The 12411-nt window shown below is 36.3% G+C and overlaps 1 protein-coding gene across 1 annotated transcript; it reads left to right on the top strand.

Annotated features, from left to right (window-relative positions):
* The first annotated feature begins 9502 nt into the window (after positions 1-9502).
* Positions 9503-11156, top strand: LOC145127592 (putative polygalacturonase At3g15720). The gene is made up of 5 exons (XM_079062759.1): positions 9503-9517; positions 10087-10233; positions 10452-10577; positions 10688-10817; positions 11152-11156. Exons 1-5 carry the CDS (start codon positions 9503-9505, stop codon positions 11154-11156), a joined length of 423 nt encoding a protein of 140 aa, XP_078918885.1.
* The last annotated feature ends 1255 nt before the right edge of the window (positions 11157-12411 follow it).

Here is a 12411-nt window from a genome sequence, read left to right as displayed (position 1 = left end):
AAGATATGAATTTATGAAGTTCGGGGCGCGAACCCCGATACTGTGTCAGAGTTCACGACGTGAATACAGTGTTCACGACGTGAACTCAGTATTTATGACTCCTGGAGTCTGCCAGACCCAACTTGCGATGACGCATGTAGTGACGATCAAGCCCACGACGTGAATATACTGTTCACGACGTGAAAATCGAGAAATCAGCCCTATAAATAGATTTGAAAGGGCAGCCGACCAAGGTTGCTAATTCACCCTTCTCTCACCCATATTACCTCGATTTACGTGCAAAGAAGTACCCCCGGAGCCCCGGTATCATCCTGAGACCCGAAGCAAGTCCCGAAGCCCCGAAAATCCCGAGAAATATAGTTTTCGAGCCGAAACTCTGCCCGCGTGAAGCCCGGTTTTGGAGAAAACGTCCCGGATTTATCGGAAAATATTATTTTAATAAACGAGGTGTTGTCTGATCATCGTCTTATCAAGTGAGTGTATAGTTACTTTCTTCTAACACATAAATATGAAGTATTTACTATGAAATACGTGCTATGTGTTTATATATTGTTTGTTTATTTGAGATGAGTGTGGTATGAATGTTTTATATAGGTTTTAAATAAGTTAAACTGTATATGCATTTTATATCTACGAATATGTTGGATAAAACATGGGTAGATAAATGATGAGGTATGAAAGATAATTAAGAATAATATTGGCAGATGCACCAAATAGAGAATCCCAAAATACTAGCAGATGCGCCTAAGAATAAAATTGGCAGATGCACCAAATAGTGAATGTCGTAATCCTGGCAGATGCGCTTAAAGGATAATGTCGGCAGATGTGCCTAATAGTGGATGTCGTAATCCAGGCAGTGGCGCCTAATAGTGTATGTCATAATCCAGGCAGTGGCGCCTAATAGTGAATGTCGTAATCCTGGCAGAGGCGCTTAAAGGATAAAAGTTGGCAGATGTGTCTTATGTAGCAATGGATTTTGTGCCAATTCCTTAGGTCAATCCTTAGGAATGAATGAATGAATGATAGTTGATTCTTAGGGCAAAACCTTAAGAAATAAAGAAGATAATGGGGATGGGTAATGGGTTTGATTGTTTGATGACTGAATATAACAATTGCATTATTGTGGGTTGAAAACCCTATATGCTCACCAGGCTCCCAAGCCTGACCCACTCAGTTTTCTTTGTATTACAGGAAGTGGCTCAAGAGCATAAATTGGTTGACGTGACGAGAGATAATGGATTATAGGTCAGTAGTTATAAATAACTGTTGTAAGGTCTATTTTGATCTGTTTATACTTTTGGTCTGTATCGGAACATGACATCCCGAGATTTTATTATTTAATGAAAAGTACATTCTCTTTGAGAAATGTTTTGATAAAGTTTTATCATATCTTGTTTGGGAACAAATTCCGCAACTGTTTTCATTAAAAGATTAATCTTATTTATAAAACAAAGCATAAACAAATCGGTCTTTTCTGGCCGTGAAAAAAGGGATGTCACACAAAACGAGGCTAACTTTGATAAAAATGAAGAATGTACAAGTTAGAAATTTCGGTTTGTCACAGTAGACCTTCCAATCAAATTGACTTTACCAGTGCACCAAATCATTGTTGATTCAGCAGCAACAAGCAAATAGGTAAGATCGATCAGGTTCATGTCATGGTCTGTCACATAGTAGTCCTTAAATAATCCGCTATATGAGTTAGGAAGTTATTGAAGAACCCAGTCAACCACCAACTTCCTCAAGACTTTGACACCCAACTCTCCCGGCTTGTCAATATGTGACTTCATCTCCAAGATGTGAGCACACATAGACTTTGCTTGCCAATAGGGCTTGAGTAACCTTGAACTTGTAGGTTAGGGAGAATTATTGGAGGAGGTAGAGGAAGTGAAGTATGATTTCTAGTCCTATTAATGCACATTAAAGGGATTAATCTTTCACCTTGATTGCCATGTGGGATATCATCTTCAATGGGAAGGCCTTTTTCCAAAAGGATAAGGAAGACCATAGTTGTCTGAACTAGACATTTATGAGGGAGAAATTCAAGTTTAGTTGATTTAAGTCCTTAATATAACACCCAATATGGAATATTAAGGCTAGGACCCAACACAATATTTTATAGCTTGGAATAGGGATGCCGTAATCCAAGCTACAAAATATTTGAAGGTAGGTAAATGACAATTTACCAATTTCCACCACGAAAAACGAAAAAGAATTTTAGGTCTTAAGTGAATTGAAACTCCTCGATCCTTTGAGATTCATTGAATTTTTCAATGGCATGTTTAAATCTCGAGTGTGCCCTCTCAAGTTTGTGACTGGGATGCCGAGGATCACAAACAAGGTGTGAATAACCATGCAAATTAACTTGGTACCCTTAACTTTATCACCTAATCGATGTGTCGGTTAACCACACGCGCTCCACCAATCTATGATAAACATTAAGTTACCCATTGCCACTCTTACTAGTCCATGTTAGTGTTCCGGTTAACCACACACTCCACTAACGACTTGGTAAGGTACAAAGTGCAATTGCATGGGTTAGCACCAAATTCAAATTTTCCTAAGTAACTAAGATTGGGAATTTATAAGTGTTTAGTTACTTAGTATTTATCATTATACTTTTAATGAAAGGAGAATTAATGTCCTGTCTTACCCGTTCAACTAACGACCCTCCACCAGTCAAGGAAGCGGTGGGTGAGAGTGGACACCCATTAAACTGTCATTTTATAGGCAGTAACCTTATACCCCCCTTATATACCGACTTCGTGAATGAGGCCTACTAACGGTAAGACTGACTTGCTTTTATACATATATATAAATATTAAACCTATAATATTATAATAGTATAAGGGTTGAATTTTAAACTCTTAAAATTCTAAGGGTTTAACTTGGAATTAAAGTATTCATGGGGGAAACTTTACAAATTCCAAAACTTGAGGGCAAGTTTTTAACAATTCAAAAAAAATTGGTTTCCATAACTTATGATTTTAAAGTAGTTTTAATGAAGAAACTCTTCAAGTTCCATAACTTGAAGACAAGTTATGGAAGACTTTAAAAAATTTAAAAAATGAGACTCTTAATTTTCATAACTTATGGAAATCTTATGAGTTTTAAAAATCATAAATGAGACTTTTTATATAACTTGAGGACAAGTTACAAAAACACATTTTATGAACAACTTTTAGATCAATTGGGATCGAAAACAAATTATCACATAATTTTTCTATTAATCTAAACTAACTCATACGAACAAGATAATTCAAATCATCAATCTTCAAGAAATTAGCATGAACATTTAAACTAATACAAATCTTGAAATTATCACAATTATCTTAGAACTTGGAGTAGCATGATAATTACCACATCAAAAACATGTTTATAAGTTCAAAAACAGTTTAGGATAATGATCCTAGTCCAATTCTAGCCTTAAAAGTCGAAAATCTGCCCTCTGGAGCACTAACTCGTCGAGTGCAGGAACCAACTCGGCGAGTTGGTTCAGTTTACTCTTGGACTCGGCGAGTCCACAGTCTAGAAAGCCAGAATTTTCGATTTTCAACAATTTTCATCAAGTATAATTGAAAACAAGCCTTGGCTCTGAATCCAATGATGGGTTTTGTATAATACAACATCCTATGGTGCACATACAACCCTAAATACCTTGGATCTATGTTTTCACAAATTATACATGCAATGGTGTTTCCAATGTATTAAGCCTATAACTAGCATGCAATTGTCATATACCATACAAGATACTAGTTACGGTAACATACCTTTTGTGTAGCTTGAAGTCTTCATGTATTTGGCCTTAAGAGCTTAGCCCCAATAGTGTGGAAGCCTCAAATGAACTCACAACACATCATGGACATAGGTAGAACTTGAGAGAGAATTCCTTCTACACCAAAATCAACTCGATGAGCTCCAAGAACTAGAAGTAGCGATTTTGGCTATGGAGTGACCTATTTATATGTGGGATTTCAAGAGTCATGGGTATAACCCAAATCCATACCCATGGTTCATGTGGACCAAATCTTTATGTGTCCATACATAAATTTGGTCCAACATGGATCATAATCCCAACACATATAAATATAACCAATTACCATAATTAGTCCCCATAGATTTAATTAGTCTCTTTTGATCACTAAATTAATTCCAAATTAATTCTTGATCAATACTAATTCAAACATATGATTTCATATTAATATATTAGAACTTATAATATATTAATAAATCATATATAACCTTCTCTCAAGAGTCTATCCTAACAAATTGTCCTGATGATATGCAACCCAAATGGACCATGCTACTCTCGGGTCGAGTACATACCAATAATAGTTATGGGCTTAGAAATCTAATCCAACATGTAGAACCAATCCCAATAGTCTAAGACTCATCTACGGGTTGCTCTCAAACCAAGGGGGAACTACCTTCTTCAAACAGACTTGAAGACTCCTTTGAGGTAGAGGATATTCCCTCAAGTGCAGTCGCAGACCACCAATAATCTCGCCTACATATCTGGACGAAAGATCACCCACCAGGCCAGATCACTTGGAATCCATCTGCAGGTATTCAAACTCGTTCCTCTACGGACTTAACTAATCATTGTCATTATGCAGCTTTCTTGTCTTCGGTCGAACCCATAACCACAAAATAAGCTCTTATGGAGCAATATTGGATAATAGCAATGCAAAAAGAAGTGGCCGAGTTCGAAAGAAACCAAGTCTGGAAGCTGGTACCGAAGCCTAAAGACCACACTATAGTTAGAACCAGAAGGTTATACAAGGACAAGTTAGATGAATTGGGTGTCGTGGTTCGCAACAAGGTACGTTTGGTTGAAAAGGGTACAATCAACTAGAGGGTGTTGACTATGATGAGATATATGCATCTATTGCAAGGATGGAAGCCATACGTATTTTTCTAGCGTATGCAGCTCATAAGAACATCAAGGTCCATCAAATATATATGAAGAGTGCTTTCCTTAATGGAGAACTGAATGAAGAAGTGTATCTGCAACAACCTCCAGGCTTTGAAAGTTCAGAATTTCCTAACCATTGTTATAAGCTGTAGAAAGCAGTCTACGGGTTAAAGCAGGCACCTAGAGCTTGGTATGATACACTTTCAGAGTTTCTTGTCAACTCAGGTTACAAGCAATGTGTGATTGATCCCACTCTTTTTAAATGAGTAAATGATAAACACTTGATGCTCGTTCAAATCTGTGTGGATGATATCATTTTTGGCTCAACGGATCAAGGAATGGTGGATGATTTTGCAAATCTCATGACAAATAAGTTGCAGATGAGCATGAATAGAGAGAGATTAATTTCTTTCTAGGACTTCAAGTCAAACAAATCTCTCAAGAGATCTTCATCCATCAAGAAAAATATACAACCGAGCTGTTAAAGAAATTCTCAATGGATAATTCTGATGGGTTTTGAGCATTCTAACACTCCTATGGTGTACATGCAACCCTAGAAACCTTGGATCTATGTTTTCTCTATTATACATGCAAATTTGATTTTCCAAGGTTCTCAACCTAACTAGCATGTTATGGGGTACTTGTAATATAAAACCTTAGTAGAATAACATACCTTTTTCTTGTGGTTGATTGCTTGGAGCTTCAAGAGCCTAGCACCAATAATGTGGATGCCTCAAGTGGAATCACAAATCACCAAACCAACTTCGAAACTTGAGAGAATAGTATGCACTTAGTAGAAATTGGCCCACCTTTGTTCTCACACACTAGTGCCATTTCATGTGCCAAAGACTTCTTTATATAGTATGGTGGATTAGGGTTACATCCATGTAAACCCTAATACCCATGACCTTTCATTTCCATAGGATCCATGGGTTAAAAACTCCATGGACTATCCATGCAAGCTTAGCCCATCCTAAATGAACATTGGCCCATTCTATATATATACGATTCCATATTTAATTAGTCTCTTTTGATCACTAAATTAATTCCAAATTAATTCTTGATCAATACTAATTAAATAATATGATTTCATATTAATATATTATAACTTATAATATATTAATAAATCATAAATATACTATTCTGAAAAGATTATCCATACAAATTGTTTCGGTGAAGTGCAACCCAAAAGGACCATGCCGGGTCGGGTCAAGTACATACCAAATATAGTTACAGACTTAGACACCTTATCCAACAGTCTCCCACTTGGATAAGTCTGATAACTATAGTTGCAGGTATGATTTCAGGAACTGACCAGCAATCGTAGCTCTTAAAACTCTGTTGAACTATGAAGTGCCATTTTAGATAAGTGATCATATAATCCTTTGTTCTAGATATCAGCCGGACAAATACATGGAACAATGTCATACTTATTGTCCAGCAGTTTGTTTCCAGATTTCCGATTTGTTTGACATAGAACTAAACTGAACACATCAATTTGGTTCTGATCGGGCCCGACACATAGGTCAAAACAAAATCATCGAGGGGCCCAGATATCGCTTTTAATCCGCCAAGGACTAAAAGGGACAGATAAACTTCGACTCATATGCTTGTTCTACTACTTTTTGAATCATACACAAAGGCACGTTTTATAACATCAAGTTACTGATGTGTTTTTGTACAATCAATGCACAACCAACTCATAGGCAACAACTCATATAGGTTTGAAGACTTATATGATGTTATCGTCTCACGATCACTCGAGATAAATTCCATGAAGTGATACAAGTGAGTGTGGGTTTAATCCAATACTCAGAACTTATGAACACTCATGAATGTTGTAGCAACTTTTGCTATGTCTGACACCTTAAACATCTACAAGCCCAATTCATGACAGTCTTGATTCATTCCTACTTCCAAAGTACGACTGACTATGGAGAGTTTGAATAAAGTAATTATTCTGGAAGTCAAAACATGCAAAATTGAAACAATAGTAAACAATTGACACAAGATAGCAACACCTTACTTATAAATAAACAACAACTTTTATTTAATCATCAAATGTCAATTACATTTTAGAAGTTTCAGAAATAGCTATCGAATCTGTAAAACTAATATCGTCCTTCAGCCCAATGCGCCTCGCATGCTGCAAATGCTTAACCCTAGTCAAGCCCTTCGTGAGGGGATCTATTGGGTTCTCTTCTGACGATACCCTCTTAGCCACGAGGAGTCCTTCTTCTATATTGTGTCTTATGAAGTGATATTTTCTATCAATGTGTTTGGATCTGCCATGATCTCTCGGTTCCTTGGCTAAGGCAACCGCACTATTACTATCACAAAAAATCTCCATAGGCTCCTTTATAACTGGTACAACTCCAAGGTCTCCGATGAAGTTCCTTGGCCATATCGCCTCCTTCGCCGCTTCACTCGCTGCTATGTACTCTGATTCACATGTCAAATCAGCTACTGTCTCATGTTTGGAACTTTTCCAAGTAATTGCTCCTCCATTCATGGTAAAGACCCAGCCTGACTGAGAGCGGAAATTATTCCTATCAGTCTGAAAGCTAGCGTCACTATACCCCACTACTCTCACGTCATCACTCCCACCAAGGGTAAGGACCCAGTCCTTAGTCCTCCGCAGGTACTTAAGAATGTTCTTCGCCGCAGTCCAGTGAGCCTTTCTAGGGTTCCCCTGATATCTGCTGACCATGCTCGGAGCAAAGGCCACATCAGGGCAGGTACAAGTCATAGCATACATGATCGAGACAATAGCGGAATCATATGGTAATCGACTCATCTCAGCTATCTCAGCCTCTGTACTCGGACTCTGAGCCTTGCTATGTTTGCCATTGCTGTGGATCGGTAAATCACCTTTCTTGGAATTCTGCATGTGGAACCTTTTCAAAACCTTGTCCAAGTAGGTGGCCTGACTAAGTCCAATTAGTCTTTTACTCCTTTCTCTCAATACCTTATCCCTAGGATATAGGCATCTTCTCCAAGGTCCTTCATAACGAAACACTTCCCAAGCCAGGACTTAATCTCCTGCAAAGTTGGGATGTCATTTCCCATGAGTAGTATGTCATCCACATACAGTACCAAAAAGCTAACTATACTCCCACTAGCTCTGACATATACACAGGACTCATCTTCGCTTCTCGAAAAACCAAACTCTTTGACTTTCTCATCAAAACAAAGATTCCAGCTGCGAGATGCTTGTTTCAATCCATAAATGGATTTCTCAAGCTTGCACACTCTATCAGGGTACTCTGCACTGACAAAACCCTCTGGCTGACTCATGTAAACATCATTACACTACTAGAAAACAGCCTTTTACGACGCGCAATGCGTTTCGTAAAACGCTCAGACGACGCGCAAATGCGTGTCAAGGAAGGCCCTATGATAACGAGAGACGATACGCTTTTGCGCGTCGTCTATAGACGACGCGCATTTACGAAGCGCAGTTACGACACACATTTACGACACTCATTTATGAAACACAATTCTTATCAAGGAAGGCCCTGTCATGAAGGAAGACGACACGTATTTGCATGTCATAACCTTACGACGTGCGTTTAGGACACACATTGCGTACCATTAAAGCCTCTGTCATAAATGAAGATGACACGCATTTGCGTGTCATGAACTTCAACAACCATTTACGATATACATTTATGACGCGTCTTTAGGATACTCATTTACACATAATACAAAAATATGGAAACAAATATATACCAAAAAAACCAGTTTCATCCAATAACTTCATGTCAAAAAAATTTCATACATTGGTATTAATGGGATTTGATTGTACATTGTTATTAAGAGGTTTTCCCTAACTATATAACCTAATACTACATTGCTATTAAGGAACACCTTCTTGTTTCTACTTCTTATTGTTATGCTTCTGTTCCTACATGATACTTGTTTTCATCAACACAAGCAAGTGTGGTTAGTGAAACTGTATACCACTCCCATGGTGTATCCCATCATTGCAGGATCGGCCACTCCAATCCACTTCCCTTGAGAACATTCCACCATTAATCAGAATCAGAATAAAAAAAACAATCAGAAAGGTAAGATGAAAAACAAAATCAAAGATATAGTTATATCACATTTAGAAAACAATTACCCTAGCTGCATTTGTTCTATTTGTTGTCCCACTCCAATCAAGTTCCCTAGCTGCATGTGCTGTCAAATTCCATCTAATTGTCCTTGCACAACCGAACAAACAAACATGACTACCAAAGATATAGTTATGTCAATTTCAGAAGAAAAAAATTACCCACCCGACCATTTATAGTCTATATCTATTCGTAGTCAGCTAGTATTTCAGCAAACATGTATTACCTTTGAGGATGAAAACATTAAGGTTGGATCCATGGAAACTAGAAATCAAAATTTCAACTTACGAGCGAAATTAAAAAATAGAAATTGAAGCTTAATGATGATCTCTTACCTATTGTAGCATCCACATAATACTCCTACATCCATTTCATATAACATTTTGTACACAACTTCATTTGACCACCATATGTCCTACATCCAAACAATTACAACTCATTTAGCTACAGCTAATAGATATTATCATAAATGCGTAAAGCAAAGGTATTAGAAATACTCATTGTGACTAGAATAGATGTAATTCTAGTTTGTAATCTTTAATGATTCGGAGGTCTTGCATTTCCATTGCGGTATTTTAGCCTCTATAACTTGGTATGCTATATCTCCAAAAATTATGAGTTGTCAATTTAAATAAACCATATATTTTTCCTCTTTAACACAAATAAGTTCCAAATTTTTACTTTTCAGGTGGATCCACATCATCATAACATAGTTTACTAAAAAGAAATCAAAACATAAAAAATGATGATCTTTTAATGCCGACATTTGTATTGATGGTGGAATATAAAATATATATTTTTTCCTTTTTAAGAAATTTCATAGTTGGCTCCATAACCTTTGGAAGCCTCACCACTTAAAACATTGGAAAAGTGGTTAATAGTTTAACAAGAGACAAAATGTAGTTAGTTTGGAAACTTGACTAAAATTGTTAACAACTTAAAACATCGGAAATGTGGTTAATAGTTTAACAAGAGACAAAATGTAGTTAGTTTGGAAACTTGACTAAAATTGTTAACAACTTATGTTATTATTATTCTTATTTCTCAATGCAGGCTATTGGTACGATGCTTAATGTGATTACATGCACCCTCATGATCATTGGATTCATCACTGCCACGCAACCTCAAAATGTAGTTAGTTTGGAAACTGATGTTAAGAGCTTTGGAGCTGTAGGAGATGGCATCAGCGACGATTCTTTGGTACACAACAACTTTTTTATATACACAGTGTGGTGTGATTCTGAGTAGTAGCAGTTGACTAATCTGTTTTCAAGCTATTTTCTTTTTGAATTACTGACGAATATTCTATAATTTGACAGAAACAGGAAATAGGCAGCTAACTTAGCAATAGTGACATTTCTTTTTTTAAGCATTTTACAATTTAAAATTTTTAATGTACGTATGTCATGATCTTGTAGGCACTTAACAAGGCATGGGATGCAGCATGTAGTTCGACTGGACAATTTAAATTACCTGATGGAAACTTTCTTGTTCAACCATTGTCTTTCACGGGTCCATGCAAAGCTCCAACTGTTGTCGTCACTGTAAGTGTAATTAATTAATTAATTAATATGATTGCCAAGAAAATAAATTAATTAATTTGTTAATTACTATAGAATTAATTCATGGGATATTTTTAATTATATGTTTGAAGGTCGTAGGGACTCTTGTAGCACCACCAAAGAACAAGTGGATTAATAACACCGATACTTGGCTTAACTTTCAACACATTGATAATCTTGTTATAACAGGACCTGGACGATTTGTTGGTCAAGGGCAGTCTGGTTGGTGGGACTCTTGCAAACAGGTCATGACATCTTTTTATTACAATGAAAATTGTTTTTTATTTAGATATATGGATCTTATTTTTATTACAACAAAATACTTTAACAAATCAATCCAATTATATATAATCGTGGAAAGTACTATTTTTCATTCAGATTACCAGCTTATATTTTGATAGATTTGTCATATTGGAGTCTAGTGTTGTAATAACAACAAAGGAAAATGTAATGATCATATGATATGATAAACAAACAAGTAAAAATCCATTATAACCCTAGTATTTCTTAAGTTTTAAACCTTTTTAACTACTGACTGTTTGTTTATGTATTTCAGACTAGCACTTGTGAAAATAACCCCACAGTAAGTAATACCCTTGTGCAACATCCAAAACAAATTAAGTTATTATTTGATCATGCACATATAATGGGTTTATCTTTTTTCTTTTAGGCTCTGGGATTTCACCATTGCAATGGCCTTCAATTTGCATATGCCTCACGTGCCATTTTGTAAGCTAGTGAAAGGGCTAAATCCATTACTGTATTGACATTGGAATTAGTGACAGGGCCATCTGCGATTGCATTACCTCCTCTAATTATTTGCATGCCACCAATTTTTACAAGAGTGACAGATTTTGCATCCCATGGCTGGAAAAGTAAACTTAAGTGCATATTTTTTTTTAAATTTAAATATAATATAGTGCCTTGAGGTTAAGTATCTGACCTCAAATCTGGTAGCTGTCGTCACACCCCCAAACCAGAACGGCGGAAACGTTCGGGGGTGGAGGACGTCATGTATAGTATCATATCAATGCATAATAGTAAACAAGCAACAACATCATCCATTGCATTAATAATATAATTTAATACAAGTGTGTTCTGTGTATAGTTTGAAAGACACCAAAATATGAATCAAAATAAAAGACGAGTCTCGAATGTGCTATGTCTTCTCAAGACCTGGTCCAGTGTACCTGTCTACTGGTGACCTGAGAATACAAGTTATTTTGAAAGAGTAGATCATCATTTAAGATGGTGAGTTCATAAGTATTTAGTGTCAGTTGTTGTATATGTTTAATGAAAGTGTTTGTTTGTAAATGTTTGTATCTCCTAGAAAATCCTATATTTTCTACTTTAACTGAAATGCAGTCTTCTACCAAGACACGATTGTTCTGTATGTTTGTTCCTTTGTAAAAGTCAATGTTTTTCCCAAAGACTGACTATCATTTACCAAAAATATAGTTTATATTACCGTTTATGTGAGAAGATCACAATTTGAATGTAATAGGAAAATAATAAAGATGTACTTGCAGTTTTGTATATACCAAATATCGCTGTACTAACTACCTTAAATCAATTGATTAATTAAGGTAAAATGTGATATAGTGTAACCATACTTGATTGACTATAGCTAGCAGCAAGGTGTAGGATGGTCAATCCCGTATAGATCTATACACAAATTCACGCTCTCCCTCCAGGAGACTCTGGTTACAAAATGTGACACAGCAGTATATTGCCATGCCATGAAGTACTGGCTCACATTAATGTTATAGTGTTCTTGTATTTGTATAGTGTGTTCTCTCTGTTCTAATGTATTGTA

This window comes from Lactuca virosa, chromosome 7 (genome assembly GCF_052849685.1).
Source record: "Lactuca virosa cultivar CGN04683 chromosome 7, Lactuca_virosa_CGN04683_v6, whole genome shotgun sequence".
Taxonomy (NCBI): Eukaryota; Viridiplantae; Streptophyta; class Magnoliopsida; order Asterales; family Asteraceae; genus Lactuca; species Lactuca virosa.
The sequence above is the reverse complement of the archived record's forward strand: the minus strand, read 5'-3'. Positions and strand labels throughout refer to the sequence as shown.